The sequence below is a fragment of the Phragmites australis genome, chromosome 13 (assembly GCF_958298935.1).
Source record: "Phragmites australis chromosome 13, lpPhrAust1.1, whole genome shotgun sequence".
In the NCBI taxonomy this organism is placed as follows: Eukaryota; Viridiplantae; Streptophyta; class Magnoliopsida; order Poales; family Poaceae; genus Phragmites; species Phragmites australis.
Window position 1 is genome coordinate 23,483,629 of NC_084933.1, and position 17,880 is coordinate 23,501,508.

General features: G+C 45.1%; 2 protein-coding genes across 3 annotated transcripts; one reads left to right on the forward strand and one right to left on the reverse strand.

Annotated features, from left to right (window-relative positions):
- The first annotated feature begins 246 nt into the window (after window positions 1-246).
- Window positions 247-3,094, forward strand: LOC133888035 (plasmodesmata-located protein 8-like). 2 transcript variants are annotated; one of them, XR_009903686.1, is made up of 3 exons: window positions 247-1,404; window positions 2,246-2,591; window positions 2,786-3,094. XR_009903686.1 is itself a non-coding variant. In XM_062328127.1 (3 exons), exons 1-3 carry the CDS (start codon window positions 657-659, stop codon window positions 2,788-2,790), a joined length of 855 nt encoding a protein of 284 aa, XP_062184111.1. In that variant the 5' UTR covers window positions 252-656; the 3' UTR covers window positions 2,791-3,094. The 2 variants fall into 2 exon arrangements, 1 of the variants encoding a protein (XP_062184111.1); XM_062328127.1 differs by having other exon boundaries at window positions 252-1,404; window positions 2,490-2,591.
- Window positions 3,095-3,196: 102 nt separating this feature from the next.
- On the reverse strand, window positions 3,197-7,751 carry LOC133888034 (vacuolar-processing enzyme beta-isozyme 1-like). Its single transcript, XM_062328125.1, has 9 exons — window positions 7,428-7,751; window positions 6,599-6,763; window positions 6,282-6,438; window positions 6,105-6,190; window positions 5,814-6,013; window positions 5,071-5,119; window positions 4,762-4,968; window positions 3,727-3,933; window positions 3,197-3,595 (listed from the first exon to the last, which is right to left on the reverse strand). The coding sequence occupies exons 1-9, from the start codon at window positions 7,677-7,679 to the stop codon at window positions 3,413-3,415; spliced, it is 1,506 nt and encodes a 501-aa protein (XP_062184109.1). The 5' UTR covers window positions 7,680-7,751; the 3' UTR covers window positions 3,197-3,412.
- Window positions 7,752-17,880: the final 10,129 nt, after the last annotated feature.

A 17,880-nucleotide genomic window follows, 5' to 3' on the forward strand; every position in this document is an offset into this window, starting at 1 on the left:
CGTATGATCATGTCCTGCGGAACGGTGGCGAACACAGCCTCCCTGTCCCCGGTCCCAGAAGCGGTTCGACTCAAGGACACAAGTCACCCCATCGCGCAAAAGCAAATCACAATCACCTTAGGGTGCACTCGTCAAGACGGCACTGGTTTATCCCCAATTCATACCGCAAAATAGTTGCACCACGCCAGTACCCATGCTACATATATACTGTATCTAGCTTTATCACCAGCTGGAAGCAGAACGGAAACTGATGGCTCCCTGTACTAATGTCTCGTCTAGTCATGCTTGATGCTTGCTTACAGAAGGGATCGAATCAGATCAGAGTCACAGGAGGCCGGGCCAACTGTTACGACATCCAACCGTGCAAGGAGGCAACGTCGTGCCGAGTCGACGTATAAACTCTAGAGACGCCACACGCACCACAAATCATCCCAACTCGCGAGCTTTACCGAAGCTCGCATTTATTCTGTAAGCTCCCCGCCACCTCTCTCCTCACTGCCAAGACAAGGACTCGGAAAAGCATTCGACACTCTCCCAGCCCAGGGCCAGCCATCGAAGCCAAACCACCCACCCTTCACGCCAGCGGCGCACGGCGAGAGCGCTGCCTTCCAGCTAGAAACAAACACCCTTTCGCGCGCGGTTCTGTCTCATCAGTCATGCATCGGCGCGGCCAAGTTTGCTGCTCCCGCGTCGCTGCCGTGCTACTTGTCGTCGTCGTCATCGGGCTAGGCGCGGCGGACGTCGGTGAGGCGGCCACCGGAACGTTCATCTACGCCGGTTGCTCGCCGTCCAAGTACCAGCCGGGCACCCCCTTCGAGGCCAACCTCAACTCGCTCCTCACCTCCATCGCCAACGCGGCGCCCAACGGCGGGTACAACACCTTCACGGCCGGGGCCAACGGCACGGGTGCGCCAGGCACCGCCGCGTACGGGCTGTACCAGTGCCGCGGCGACCTGGGCAACGACGACTGCGCGGCGTGCGTGCGGGACGCCCTGGGCCAGCTGAACCAGGTGTGCACGACCGCGTACGCGGCGTCCCTGCAGCTGGAGGGGTGCTACGTGCGGTACGACAGCAGCAACTTCGTCGGCCAGCAGGACACGGCCATGGTGTACCGCAAGTGCAGCACCAGCACCAGCAGCGACGGCGACTTCCTCAAGAACCGGGACGCCGTCCTGGGGGACCTGCAGGGCGTCACCAACGGGTACAAGGTGAGCAGCTCCGGCAGCGTGCAGGGAGTGGCGCAGTGTCTGGGCGACCTCGCCGCGGCCGACTGCACGACGTGCCTGGCGCAGGCGGTCGGGCAGCTCAAGGGCACCTGCGGCACCGCGCTGGCCGCCGACGTGTACCTGGCGCAGTGCTACGTCAGGTACTGGGCCAACGGCTACTACTTCCGCCCCACACAAGGTACGCGACACAGCAAAATGCAATTTCGCGCTTGCGTTTCAGCCTCTTGCAGACAACGAGAATCCGGATTCTGTGCTAGCTAGTGAGGTTATGAACAGCTTACAAATTGCCAATTTGCGAGTCCTTAGTCGAGTTGCAGTAGGAATTGATTCCAATATAGGCAATAGTAAACTTCCCAAAGTTAATAAAGTAAAGTGATCAGGCAGAATATATCCTCTGACGACCTTTTTCTCCCTTTGGACGCGCAACACGGATGAAGATCAGGCAGAGTATGTCTCGAGCAGAGTCTAGAAGCAAGTTCTCTATAGAAAATTCGCAGGAAACCACACATTTGTAGTTGCCTAGGATCAAACGCACCTGTAACTTGAAATTTTAGCCACCAATAGATCGAATAGGCGTGTCTAGATTAGCAAAAGAGAGAGACAATAGAGCAATCACTTGTCTGCAGACAGCCGCGCCGCGTGCAGCGTAACAACCCATAAGGTAGAGACGAGACCATTTGTTCACACTGATCATCCAAATCAGTAGCAGCTAAGCTCTAGCAGCATAATTCGGTCAAATTCGTCCAACAAATTATGGGTTTTGCCACGCTAATCATCGCCGACTTTCTGGTGGACCGCATGCTAGGCACAATATCATTGGACCTGATTAGATGAGACAACAGTACTAACAGGATGATTCGATGTGGCAGCAATAAAACAAGCTATTATTCCTGTTAAAAAAAACGCAACTAAGTATGCTAGATTCGTATTTCCTGCATGGTCAATTGTAGATGCAAAGCACTCTCAACCGTAAGCTAATCGTCGAATACTTTTCTTATGCTGCATATACCGATCTAAAGGTTTGTCCTGATCCAGTGGTGGCCACTAAACAAAATGCCTATCTTTAAGCATATCTGGTTTAGGACTGCGCGGCCGCGATAGGCAAGCACATTGTGGGATCAGGCCTCGAAGGCGGACGGCGGACGCCAACCACTCCCCGTGCCGATGAATATATTCGCGATAAACAAAGGGAGCAACTCCGCAAGTGCGCGGCGGCTTTGCATATGCTATTGTAATCCTGCGTCTGATCTCCTCTGGCCGCAGATTATTCGCAGGATGATGTAGGGAGGACTGTGGCGATAATCGTGGGCATCTTGGCAGGGCTGGCACTCTTCGTGGTGTTCATCTCTTTTCTCAGAAAGACATGTAAGCCCCTTTTCTTTTTCTAGAGGACCGAATAACACTCGTCTTAAGGTCTTCTTAGATGAAGACCGACTGAAGTACAAGTTGATAATATTTTGTTCTACCAGCAACACGCATCTCAGCTCATGCTTGTACCAGGTATAAGGATCGAGACCATGCCTTGCACTAACCTCATGTAAACTGGTGTCTCAACGCAGGCTAGCTGACCCTGGGACGAGCTTCCATTCACAGATGATGGCATGGGAACAAAGGGGACAGATCCACTAGCATATAGCCTGCAAAAGCTTCATAAATCATGTAATCTGATTTTGTTAGCAGTAGATATGGGCCATCGGAGCACTACGGCACCTCGTTTCGGGTCATCATTTTTGTTCCACCGACAATGGCCTACTCAGCCATTAACCTGCAACAACATTCGCATATGATCTTGATCATTTCGACGGTTGATTACACATGGGAACAAATGATGAAATCTATGATTCATCCGTAGAGTTGTATTATCTCGATTTTCTCTTGCTAAAATTTCTATCAATTTTTTTGCTTCGGCTTAAGTTTTGAGTTACCTTAGGTGATCTAAATAGTAAAATACCTATTAATTTTACAAGAAATTTATTAAGACATCTATTCATCCTCTGTATTCATCAATCTCGTTACTATAACTTTGCATAGGTACAAACACGCGGTACACAAAATATACAACTGCTTAACCAAACATGCAGGGGCACATTCCGAGCAGTTTAGAGTCCCTAGATTACACAAGTTCGGACGAAGGAGGTCGGGAAACCTCGGAGACCTTTGCTATTGCTCTTATAGACTGTAGCAGATCAAGCACTGTGTCCTTGGACCATTGGGCTCCACCTCGCCGAGTAGTAACTGCTGCAAGCGCTGATGCTTGCTTCAATCATTTTGTCCTCAGAGATACCATTGTTGCATATGTTTGCAAACGCCCTCATGTGCTTCATGCCATATTGAGTAAGTGAACCACACTGGGATTCAAAGATTTGCACCTAGCAGTGGCCACCGAGATAAAAAAAAAAAGTTCAACAAGACAGACTGAAAAGCAAATGTGCAAGTATCGAAGACGTGCAACAACTTCATGCATGACTTATATCAGAGTTAAATAGGAGTTTATGCTCACCGTCCTCTTCAAACAATGCCAATCATCGACTAATGGCTGACCAGAGGTTCTAACAGCCTCAAGCATTGAAGGCCCATACTCAAATCCGAACACAGCCCTCCCAATGAAATCAATACTGCTATCAAGATGCTTCCTGTGTTCAACAGTTTCTTTAATCTCCTTGAGAACCCTCAGCTTCTCTTCAGATTCACCATTTAACTGCTCGTACTGAAAGCAAGAAGTGAACATTAACAGCCCCACCAAACAAGCCATATATAGTTGCAACTCTTATTCGTATAGTGAGAAAATTAAGAGAAAAAAAAAAGCACAACAGTTTTAGATCAGTGATGACACAAAATGAGCAACCCTGAAATGTCTGTCAACTGTGGTAGTCCACTAGTCCTATTCTCTTGAACAGAGGTATAGAATGTGTCAGCTGTTCATACATGAACTGGTTTTTCAAATAAGAAATGAATTCTGCACAATGAGGCATGAGCACTCTAAGGAATTAACTTTGCACATAGCGATTCGTAAAAAAAAAACTTTGCAAGTAGCAACAAAAATGTAAAGTGGCCGTAAAGATTGAAGCATATACATGATACTAAGTGCCAATAACACAAAAATCTAGACTAAATAAAAGAACACCAAGTTCACATTATCATTCAGGACGAGAATGTTTGGATGACAACCAAGTATACAGAAAACAGAAAAGAAACAACTCTAGCTAGCCAATCCATAGAAATAGGCCCAAGGGTAGTTTAAGAATCTAGGAGAGAATATATATTATTGTAATAACATAATGTAATGATGCAATCTATGTCAACAAATAATTTTACAATGAAATATTTCACATGAGATTTATAACTTCGAAATAAAAGTGGGTACGGAAGGAAAAAAACAGCCAATGGTTCTACTTGTAGTGTAATATTTCATGAGATCACTCAATACAGCATCCATCATTTTGCTAAACTCAAAAAGTATATATCGTTTCAGATCTTCTTTTAGAAGGAACACCTAAAGCTAATGGAGAGACAGGAAGAAATAATTGGAATTTACCCTCTTCCACATGAAGAGAAGGTCAGCATCTCTTTGATTGACTGCAGCCTTTGCGCCTGGCCAAAGCAATGTGTTTGCAATGTTGGCGTTAGCAGGATCAAAACCTTGATAAAGGAAAAGCTTCTCATCCTTGAAGGTCTTGTCACCATACTCCATGACATGAGAACCCTCTTTGCGGTTATTTGTGTTTGAGGTTCTTGCTTTCACCTGCCCAACAAATTATTTGGTTTTGAAGTTCTCACCACCTTACTAACAAAGCAGTGACTATCTGCTATTAACCAATATGGAGAAGGTGCCCTCGAGACTTACCACCTCATACTGATCCTTAATAGCTTCCTTCTTTAGATTGTGGGTTTCACTGCCAATCAAAATCAAATCGGTTCAAAACAGGAGGCATAATAGTCACAAATATTTATTACAACAACATTGTGTATTCAGGATGTATTGACCGAAAGAAAATTTAAGCACCAAAGCAATGTGAATTTTCTCGTGAACAGTCGTATGATTGCTCTACAATTGGTAATTCACTATCCTATTCACTTGTGTGTGTTTTACATGTCTTTGTTATTACCACTCACGACTGAACACTGTGATTTGCGAATGCCTTGTATGCTAGTCAAGTAGCTGATCATTACACTAAGTAGCACCCACGTGCGTTCTAATGTAATAGCACTTTTTTAAAAAGATACAGGTAATAAACACGTCTTGTACAAATGCAGAATAAGAATTTGTGAATAGGGTCCTAAACTCCTAATATAAGTGTGTAGATGCAAAGTTCCACTCGTAGAATGAACTGAGTAAGATAAAGTATATGGACCAATGATGACAAAAACAATTCATTATGGGCCATGTCGCAATAGTTCATGCATAACCACACCTAACATAACTATTGTAGCGGCATTGTATCACATACAGAAGCAGAAACAGCAAACTAACGAATAAAATATGTAGGCCCTACAAGACATACCTTGCACAAGTGTAAAAAGATTATTTTTTTTGGGAAATAACACAACATAAACGTCACACAGCAATATATTTGAAATGAGGCTTACCTATCTTCCATCCAAGAAACACTGTACAAATCACCTAAACATGTAATGTACTCAGGAGGAGGTGATGGTTCCATCCCAGGGCAGTATGTTCCCCAACTATTTTCAACCGCATTTGAGGCTGTTGTAACATAAATATTTAGATCTTCTGGCAGTAAACCCTCAAAGATACTGCCACTTTCGCATGCTTCAACGTATATAACCTGACAAAAAACATGACATTTTGATTTCAATCTAGGCGTATCAGTTCCAGAATGAAATTTTCTTGAGGGAAAAGAAAAGAAGAATCTATACCATTTTCGAGTAGCTATTGGAAGCATGTTTCTTTTCTAAAACCTTAATAAAGTCACCGGCATAAAGATATGGCATGTTGGGCATACCTAAAAAGTTGCTAAGGTTAAGTAAGCACCACAGAGAAAATCAACTGAGCAACATCATCTTCTTACTTATGTAATTTGTCCAAATACGCACCTAGAACTCCAGGACCCCCATGATCAGAGTAATAGATGAAGATGTGGTCATTTGGTTTGCTGTCTATCACCTTCTTACTCCCTCCAGTAATTGCACTCTTATTGCCCAAGAGGACAGCAAAGAAGTTTTCAGTAGTGACCTGGTCACCAGTGTAGTCCTGCAATGTATGTGAAGTTGATCAAATTTACAGAAAACAAGAGCAATAGAGCTACCAATCCATAAGCGATTGCAAAGCACAATCCTTTTTCATTCTGAAAGTAAATTACTCATGCTCTTGTTTGAAACTAAAATCAAAGCGAAGAACAACCTAGTAATACCTTTGGAACACCAGTATAAACATTTTTGCCTTTAGGATGGTTGATGATGACCCCAGGCCTTGGGTTGAGAATGTTATGGGCGATATCATCATACATGAACACCACAATGTTCTCCTCCTTCACTCCTCCCTTCTGCAGTATCTGGTACGCATGACACACATCGGCCTGCCATGCATCAAGTACACCACAATCCCTTAAGCAAGCACTCATAATGTTTTTACTACTTTCCATTTTTGAGAAAACACACAATAAACAGACATAATTACATGGAAACCACAACAGAATATTTTTTGATGTACTAATACTAAGTAAAAATTTCATATGCGGCATGGCATTCAATCACGAGGAGCATAAAAATCTAAAAATAAATTCAAAGCCCCCCACATTCCCACGTGATCTTCAGCCAAACAAAATTTCTGTTACCGATGAAACATGTCTCCCCCTCAAATTATCCACCTAGACAGGAACCACCGGAAACAGCTGAGCCGAATCATGCATGGACCTTTCTAACAAAGCAAGCAACTATGGATCGGATAGCCCGGTCCTTAATTCCTAAATCCCATATGCAAACCGTATCTCCACAGTCAACTTCAAAACTCAAATGAAGCAACGATCAGCTCAGAGTCTCCCCACAAATTGGAAGCAGCTAGACTCAAAACAGTTCGAATCGGATAGTAAGTCCCAACACAATCAAGCTACTAAACATACGCAGGAAAGGGGAAATCAACCAAGCGTTTCAGATATATAATCCCAATCCCCAAATGTAACCCACTGTCCAGCCTCCACCCATTTATACCCTATCGCTCCGACTCCGCACAGATCACAGCACCTGGTGCCGGTAGTTCCCGTAGCCGGAGGAGCCCGCGACGAGCACGGCCCACCTCGTCCCCACTTCATCCTCCGCCTCCGTCGCCGCAGGATCAGCAGCAGCGTCACCCCCTTTCTCCGTCGGCATCCGTATCAGCGGCTCCCAGTCCCCCTTCTCCTTCCCCTTCCCCTCCGCCCCATCCACCGCCGCGGCGGCGGCGGCCACCGCCAGGAGCGAGAGGAGCCCACGCAGCCACGTTGCAGCAGCAGCCATCGCCGTCCGTTGGCGAGCGCGGCGTGAGGGAGCGAGAGCGAGAGCGAGCACGTCTTGGTGAGTTGGTGTGAGAGTGACGACGGCGGGCAGGGACCGAGGCGGCTTTAAAAAAACTACCCGCACTGGCGTGGACCGCGCGTGGCCCGCGAGGCAGCCGTGGTTGCGGTTGCGGAGTCGTCGGATGAAAATGGTAGAAAAGATCGGAAAACGCCTAAATCATTTTGTATTCACATTTTCTAAAAAAACGAAGTTAATAATAATAATATCGGAAACAAATATGGTGTTGATAATAAGAGAGAAACGGTGTTGTTAGGATAGAAATATACTAGTATTGATCGGGAATCGATAATTCAAATTCGAAAGCACGGAACCATAGCGGATGGATTTTTTTTTTTGACAAATATAATACTAGTACGACTAAAAAAGTACTAGCAACTTAATAATATAATAGATGTATCATTACAGTTATAAAAAATAGTCAACCGTAATACCCTCATAGGTTATACATAGATTAAATAGCGTATCCTGAGTCACAAGAGACCAAAGTTCTGTCTCCACTGTAAGTCTAAAAATTATCACAAAAGAATGAATCCTTAGGCCATAATAGCCAATCGAGACGGCTGACGAGAGACTCAAAGAAGTGTAGAATAGGGGCTAGTAGTTGGGCTTAGCCGCTTGAGCATGGGCCTTTGTGTATTGATACTTGACAATTAACATATGTAGCCTAGGAGGAAACGGTAATTACCGGTGGTAATTTCCGTCTCAAAAAAGAAAAAATTGGAAACTATCAGAAAAGTCCAAAATTGTTTCCATTATCGTTTTCATGAACTTTTATCATTTTTGTTTTCGTTTCCTCGGAATATCGTTTCTAGCTACTTCGGATGGAAGACATCGAAAATGAGCTCCGGTAAAACAAGATTTACTGTTTTTATCCTCGCTTCGTGCGGCCGATCACACTGTCAACACGTGCGGCTCGCAGCAGTGCCTGCAACACGCGGCCGTTGCGTGGGCACCAGATCATATTCCTGAGTTTTGGCTTAAAAAATGTGCGCAAAATCAAATGGCAGTAAACTAGAGGGATTTATGCGAAAAAAAGACTTTTTGTTCCGCCACCTAGGGAGGTATGTAGGGTTTTGTCCTTCGCCAAACCTTTAGTCCGACAAGAGTTCATTTTCATCCTACATCTCCATCCTTGTTCCCAATTCCCTTCGCTCAGGCTGATTAACAGGACAACATTGCATGTCTTCATGGCCTTGGCAAGAGTTTGTGGTTCGATTTGGTTTGTAGTTTTCCAATCTAGAGTTGTTGTGTTGTCTACAGGTGATTATGGTAAGTTCATCAAGAGCTCGTGGGTCGTAGAAGAACAAACAGGAGGACATTAATAACCTCCTTAAATGGCTGGATCTACAAGAAGATGAAAAAGACGATCTGATCTGGGAGGAGGCAGAAGAAAATGAAGACATCACGAAGTGGCTCGCAATTGCGCGTGTGCATACCCGCAAGGGTTTCAGCCATGGTGCGTTTTTTGCAAACATGAAGTCGGCCTGGAACCCAGACCGTGATGTGCACTTTCGAAGTATAGGTGAGAATCATTTTACCATCCAAGTATATTGCTTGGCGGATTGGAATAAAGCTATGAATCAAGGTCCCTGGCTGTTTCGAGGATACGAGGTCATCTTGAAACCGTATGATGGGTTTATGAATCCTCAATTAATTGTTCTGAATAGACTGGAGATTTGGGCTCAGATACATACATCGCCAAATGGTTTTCTAGAATATGGGTTGGTACGAGGTCTGACCGGGAGAATTGGCAATGTAAAAGAAGTACAAATCATGCTGTCGGCAGGTTTTGTAGGAAACTTTGTTAGGGTTCGAGTGGAACTAGATGTGATGAAAAAACTGACAAGATTCATGTCCATAACAAAGAAGAAGGTGAAAGAGTATTATCACGTGAAATATGAGAATGTCCCAACTTTCTGTGGTGCTTGTTGTCTCTTGGGACACTGGCATGAGGAATGTGGCATGGGAGAACATGATGTGTCGAAGTTAGAGTGGGGACCATTTCTAGTGGTGCTCCCGACGAACGTGGACGTGGGAACGGTCCTGGCCAGGGCCCTCTGGCCGGAAGACGTGGAGGCTTTCAAGGTGGCAAAGGTTGTGGCTGCATGTATGAGGAAGGTTTCGAGAACCCTCAGGGTTATGAAGATGATAATGTGGGGGAGTACCATCAAGAGGAAGGGACTGATGTTGCGATGCAGGACAAGAGTCCTGCTGCCCGCAAATGCTTGGCGATGGATTTTGTAGCAAATGCGATGCAGCCAACACTGCCAGGTATTGGTGATAGTGGCCAACATTGTAGATCAATTTGAGGTGTGGCATGCTCAGACACAACATGATGATGCAATAAATGGGACCCCTCAGAAGTCTCAAAACAAAAAAAAAAGATTGAAAAAGTCTGGGGAATAGGAAGGTGAAGGAGAAGGAAGTGAAAATAACACAAATGTTGAGATATAGGTGACCTCCTCTGAGGAGGATCGCCGGACGCAATGAGACTCCTAAGTTGGAACTGTCGTGGTTTGGAGAACACCATGACAGTCAGAGCGCTTCTGGATGTCCAAAGGCAATGGAACCCTGAGGTGGTCTTTTTGTCAGAGACCATCTGGATAGTTATTCGACTGATTGCTTAAGAAGGGGTGCTTATGTTTTGGAAGAGGGAAGTTCGACTTAGTCTCCTTTTTGCTGCACCGGCCTACATTGATGTGTGTATAGAGAAGGACCAAGAAAATGCCCGGCGTTTCACTGGAATGTATGGTGAGTTCTGGTGGGAGGATAAACACAAGACTTGGGAGCGGATGCGTGAACTGAGACAAAATAACCATCTGCCTTGGGTCATGATGTAGGATTTCAACTAGATTTTGTACAGTTATTAGGAGGGAGGAAACCCAAGACTTGAAAGATATATGCAAGAGTTCTCAGATACTCTTGATTATTGTGAACTAACGGATATAGGGTACCGTGGAGATATGTTTACATGGTACATGGGACATATAAGAGAAAGACTAGATCGAGCAGTATGTAATAGCGCTTGGGAACAAATGCATGTCAATGCTGCTCTGAAGAACCTTGAATACAACCATTCAGACCACATGCCTTTGTTGTTGGACACAAAATATCATGAGGCTAACACGACGTCCAGGACTCAGGAGATGCGACAGTTTGAAGCAAGGTGGTTCAGCGAGGGGAATTTTGCTACTGAGGTTCAAAATGCATGGGAACATCATGCCAACTATGCAGATGGAGTGCTGAACAAAATAGCAAGGGCCCTTGAAGACCTCCATGCATGGGACAATCGGGTGCTTAAAAGCCCAAGGAAGAGACTGCGGTAGGCCAAGAAGGATCTTGAGCGGACAATGAGAGGCCCAATGACCAATCAAAATGAAGAGCATAAGAAAGAACTGTCAGTGTTGATTGAATGCTTACTAGAGCAGGAGGAAATTCATTGGCAGCAAAGATCAAGAGCAAACTGGCTTAGAAGTGGGGACAAAAACACGACTTATTTCCACAGCTTTGCGACTATCGGAAACAAGAAAAAAATCATCAAGAAATTAAAGAATGATCAGGGAGACTGGGTTGAAGGTACGGATGCTCTAAACCCCATTGTTCTTAACTATTTTATCAACCTGTTTACGTCAGAGATTTTAGACACAGACCTTGCGGTTCTGGATAGGGCTGGAAATAAGCCTAGCCGAGCCCGTCTCGGCTCAGCTCGTGAAAGCTTGGTGTACTGATGGCTCAACTCGGCTTGGTTTGCAAACTGAGCTAAAATGTTGGCTCAGCTCAGCTCGAACCCTGCCTCGAGCCAGTTCGCAAGGGCTCGCGAGCTTGCCTATGGTGAGGGTGCATGGGCGACGGTAGCGAGGGCGCGTGGGCGGTGAAGGCCTGCAAGGCGTTGGTGGCAACGGCGATGGCCTCTACAGCACGGGTGACAACGACGATGGCCTCCACAGCGCGCCACTGAACTCCGGCAACCGCCATATTTGCACAAACTTCCCGACGGCCACAACAATGAGCGCACTGTCGAGGATGAACCGGACGGCGGAGAGCGCACCCTTAAAGGAGACGCGGTGGAGGACCAAGCGGCGGCGGAGGTTTGCGTAGAGCACCCAATCGTGGTCGTCCACGGCGAGGAGGAAGTCGCCTGAGGGGGAGACGGCGAGGTGGGTAATGTTGGAGGAGGACTCGAAGGGGAGGGTGAAGGAGGAAGAGGTGACCGAGGAAGTTTTGGAAGCGATAGTTCATGGCAGGAGAGGAGGGGAAGCGGGGTGGGAGGCTAGGGTTTGCAGGGAGGAGGACAATCTCGTCGACGATGAAAGGATTTTAGTGGATTTTGACTTGGGCTTGTGACTTCTGATGGGCCCAATGGATTCGTTGGGTCATAGATCAGAGTGGGCCGGTTCAGGATACAGCTCGATGGCAGCCCGTCTGGCGAGCTAAAGGCGGCACTAAAGGAGGCTCGTTTGGGTTCGCGAGCTAGCTCAGCTCGGCTCGGTTTGGACAATGAGCCAGTAAGGTGGCTCAAGATCGGCTTGTTTGGACAACGAGCTGAGCTGAGCCGAGCCTCCACGAGCCCGAGCTAGCTCGTGAGCCTCAAGCTTTTTGTCCAGCCCTAGTTCTGGAGAAGGTTTAGCCAAAAGTGAGTGCAACGATGAATTATTTGTTGATGGCACCATTTGCGGCTGATGGTGTTAAAAAACAACTTTTAGTATTAGAGACCTGAAAGCCCCTGGGCCTGATTGACTTCATGCTATATTTTAGAAGAAACTTTGGCATATTGTGGGAGAAGAGATAACCTAGGAAGTCCTCCATGCTATAAATAATTGCATGATCTCTAAAGGATGGAACAATACAGCGGTTGTCTTAATACCGAAGCTAGATGATCCAAAGCTGATTACACAATTCAGGCCGATCAGCCTGTGTAATGTCATTCACAAGATTATCTCCAAAATGTTGTTGTTTAGACTGAAGCAGATTCTTTCGGAGGTAATTTCTCAAAACCAAAGTGCTTTTGTTCCGGGAAGACTTATTACAGATAATATCCTTGTTGCTTATAAATGTGCCCATACAATAAAAAATAAAAGAGCAGGGCAAACAGGCTTATGCGCAGTCAAATTGGACATGCATAAAGCATATGACAGAGTTGAATGGGTTTTCTTGAGGAACATGATGCTGAGGCTTGGCTTTGATGTTAAATGGGTAAATTTGATTGTGACATGTGTTACCTCGGTAAAGTACACAGTTAGATTTAATAACCAGGAGACAGGTCAATTTGTGCCAACTAGATGATTGAGACTGGGAGATCCCATGTCCCCTTATTTGTTTTTGCTCTATGTGGAGGCTCTATCTAGTATTCTGTTGTTTGAAGAAGAAGTTGGTGGCATAGATGGGATAAGAGTGTGCAGGAATGCACCATCAGTGTCTCACTTACTCTTTGTTGATGATTCTCTTATACTCATGAAGGTAGATTTGAATAATGCAACTTCCTTACGACAAGAGCTAGATACTTACTGCACAAATTCAGGACAATTGGTAAGTGCTGCAAAATCAAACATCTTCTTTAGCCCAAATACATTTGTTGATATGAAAATGGATATCTGCCAAGAACTGAATATTGATACGAAGGCCCTATCTGATAAGTACCTAGGCTTACCAGCCTTGGTGGGTGCTGATAGGAGTGATTGCTTTATGCATACCCATGAGAGAGTGTGTCAAAAATTGGCGGGATGGAAGGAGAAACAATTGTCGTTGGGAGGTAAAGAAATACTTTAGAAAACTGTGGATCAGTCAATTTCCGTGTTTGTAATGTCCGTCTTTGAAATTCCAAAGGGAGTTTGTAAGAAGGTAATGGATTTTATAGCCCAGTTTTGGTGGGGAGGTGATGACAATGGCAGGAAAATGCATTGGTCCGCATGGTGGAAAATATGCTTTCCAAAAAGGAAGGAGGAATGTGTTTTCAAGATTTACACTCTTTTAATTTGACGATGCTATCAAAGCGAGTATGGAGGTTAATTTCTGAACCGGAGTCACTTTGTGCTTGTGTCCTTTGATCAAAGTACTATCCACATGGTGATATTAAGGCTGGTCCAAAGAAGGTCTCTTCATTTACATGGCAAAGTATTGTCTCGGGTATTCATACTTTCAAGAGGGGTCTTATCTGGCGAGTGGGCAATGCTAAAAAATTAATATTTGGAGTGATCCTTGGATTCCGTCGAGCCCAAATAGATTGATCTCTACTCCTAGAATGAGAACTATTATTACTATAGTTAATGAGATAATTGACCTGGAGACAAGTAAATGGGATGAAGACTTGTTTCGTGTTGCTGCTTGGCACAACACGAAGTCTGGACTGTTTGGTGTTAGGTCAGCATGCCATTTGGAATGGAGACATCAATTCGGAGGAGATCAAATTGGCATACAGGGCCCTGACACATCGAGACCTACACTGGTATGGAAAAAGCTATGGAAGTTGAAGTCTCCAAGCAAAGTCACAGTTTTCTACTGGCGAGTATTGCGAGGAGTCGTTCCTGTGATGGCAACTCTTGCTAACTGATACATCGGCACTAGTGGAACTTGCCCACTCTGTACACAGGGAACAGAGGATCTCATGCATATGCTATTCAAATGTGAACACGTGGCTGTAATCTGGAGAGCTCTAAACATATAAGATATTATTACTACGGCGACGAGGGTCGGTCGTCCAGCTTGGTTGTTCTTGAACACCTCTTATGCTTGCCGGACCAGATGATGCTAAGGGCGTCCCAATACCGTATGCAGGAGACAATTGCAGTGGCTTGTTGGTATATCTGGTGGATTAGAAGACAGAGTGTACGAGCTGAACTTGTTCCTCTGATTTCTAAATGTGTGTTGTCCATCTTTGGTATCACAGGGAACGCTATGCAAGCAAAAAAACAGCCCTTTGATATACATACGTCGTACGTCAAGGTGAATGTTGATGCCGCCTTGTTTGAAGAAGATGAAGCGGGGGCGACTGGTGCTGTTCTACGGGATGACACAGATAAGTACATTGCTGCATCATGCACCTTTCTTCCACATGTTGCAACTGCAGCCATGACCGAGGCGATAGCCATGAGAGATGGGCTACTACTGGCAAATAGAATGGGATGTAATAGAGTTGTGGCGGAGTCTGACTCGATGGAGACAATTTATGTATGTGATGGCAATGACCAATGGTGGAAATCTGCGGTGGCAGTTTTTTCTAATTGTGCGGGGCTGATGACTAGTACAGGGAAGGTCGAAGTCGAATTTTTACATTGTTCAAGAGATGTAAACATAGTTGCTCATAAAGTAGCAAGGTTTAGTTACTTAATAAGTTGTCTTGTAATTGGGACGATGCTTCCCCTAGCTTCCTTCTGAGCAAACTTGTGAACGATGGAATTTATGTTTAATTATCAATAAAGTCGCCCGATTATTAGAGATTTCAACTCCACTACGCATTGATGCCGTGATCAGTTGACACGATTAGCCTTTTTCTATCGCCACGAAAAGGAAAGGGAAAGCAGAGAAACAGATGCTTTCCGGTGGGAGAAAAAGGAAGCAGGGCTATAGAAAACGCTCTCTTCTAGAGCAAACAGACATCTTTTTCTGCTGCTTTTGCAAAAAGTGCAGCCCGACGCTGCCGACTGAAGTGGTGAAAGCCTGGAAGGGTAACGCGATTGCTTCACGCGAACTGTGATCGACCACAGATGCATTCAGGTGGTATGTGCATCGCATGAACTCGAAATGTCCGAAGCCTTTTTCACCGGCAACTCGAAATGCATTGTGTAGCGGCACGATCACTGCCTGTAAAACTGGATTTTTTTTCTTTCTTCTTCAGAAGTCTCATGAAAGGGAAAAATGTAACCCCCCCCAAAAGTCAGTGTGTTTTTGAGATTCCCCCCCATAAGCTATTTTGTTGCAAAGAGCCACCCAAAAATTCATTCCGGTCTCAAATGCACCCCTGCGTGCACGCGTGGCCCATTTCCGCGGACGTGTACACGGGGTTCGCCATGTCAGCACAGTTGGGCTCGGTCCAGCATGGCTGACGTGGTCCTGCGGTGGTCACATGAACCAAAAAAACATGTTCGGTACGGATTCATGCACAGACATATCCATCCTGGTGCAAGCATATATTACCGGACATAGACCAAAAGAAGGCCAGCGGGCACAAACGAAAAGGATGAGTTTTGTAGACTTAATGATGCCACTATTTTATCTTCTTGCTAAGCAACCTAGACCTTGAAGCACTAATTTGATCAAGTGTTGGGCCTCCTTCGACTTGGTGGAAGACTCCAATTCCATACCAATTATTCATTGGTACTGGTGTAGGCTGGGAACAGACCTGAACTACAGGTCCACTGGAGCCCAAGTTCCCTGGTTGAGAGGTGGAGATGACTTGATCCCTTCCTGAAATACTTCCCTGACTTGTCTGCTGTGAGCTCAAAACAACTACACTATTGGGCTTTCGCCCCCTCTTCTGTTGTGGTGCTGTAGCTGCAATAATTCCTCCCTACAAAAAAATAGACATAATATTTTTGGTCCTTACAGGGTGTAAAAATAAGTGGCAAAAAATACATGACCAGTTATGTACTGACCCTGTTATCAGCACTCTTCCTCATTTTACAGCCTATAATGTTGTGGCCAAAAGTCTTGCAGCGGCTACATCTTATTAATTTCTTCTTCGAAGCTCTTTTTGGCACATGTGGCTCACCTGCAGCCTTTCTTCTTTTCTTCTTGGGTCTGCCTGGTTGCACAGTGAATCTAGGAGGATCAACATCTGGGAATGGAGTCTTGACCCACTGTGTCTTATCTGGGACTGGCATAATCTGTCCTGCATATGCAAGCAAATACTTCTCTTTCCTGAAAAAATCATCCACAAAATCCTCAGGCCTATGACTAAATTTCTGTATGGCAGACACTGCATGGCAACATGGTATACCAGTCACATCCCACTTCCTGCATCCACATGTCCTTCTGTTCAGGTCTACTGTGAATGTGAATTCAGCCATTGACACCTGCCATATGCCCCTACCAGCACAAATTGGCCTACAAAAGCTGGCAATCTCCTTCTCTAATTCCAATCTCTTCTGATAATTTGGAGCAACTAACCAGCTGTCCTTTTGAGCACCTTCCTCCTTAGTGGCATAACTCTCCATAACTTTAGATCTCATGTGCTCAACCATTGTGACCACATGCTCATCTCTAGCTTCTAATATAGACGAGTTGTAGGTCTCACTAATATTGTTTACCACCAAATCTGTTTTCCCCCTAGAACTGAACTTGTGCCTACTCCAATGTTCAGGTGGGACTTGCCTAAGCCAGTTCCATGCTTCAAAATTAACTGCTTTTATCTTCTCCATTGCTACATCAAAATCATACTGCCTGTAAGCATAAGCAGCAGCTTCCATCAACTTTTTCAGCTCGTCCCCTCTATATCCAGCAGACACAAAGTTGGCATGCAAATGCCTAAGACAGAACCTGTGCTCAGCTGTAGGAAAAACATCGGGGATAGCAGCCAAGATTCCCTAACAAATAGCGAAGCAGTGCATTGTAAGAGAAAAAAAATCAAGTATATACAAAAACAAATACAATGCTAAGATCAAGCATGAATTAGTACCTTCTGCCTGTCACTCATGAAAACCCAGCCACCATGCTCATGGCCATCTCCAATGCATTCCTTCAAGTACTGAAGGAACCATTCCCAGGAATTGTTGTTTTCAGATTCAGCCAATGCAAATGCAAGTGGATACATGTTGTTATTGGCATCTCTACCAGTTGCTGCAAGGATTTGAGCTCCATTGGGTAACTTAACATGTGTTCCATCGACACCAATGAAAGGTCTACAGCCAGCTTTGAATCCATCTATCTGAGCCTTGAATGATATGAACATCCTCTCAAACATTGGGTTGGTAGCTGGATCATCAGGTACATCACACTTAATTACTACCTTGCTGCCTGGATTTACATGCAAGAGTGTGTGAGCATAGTCCTGGATCCTCTTGAACTGTTCAACACTGTCTCCAAGTACCATGTTCACTGCATCCCTCTTAGCCCTGTAAGCCTTGTACTTGGAAATTTCAATACGTGTGTCCCTTAGCACAGAGTCCTTCAGATGTTTAGCTTTCCAATCTCTGTCACTCCTAAAATC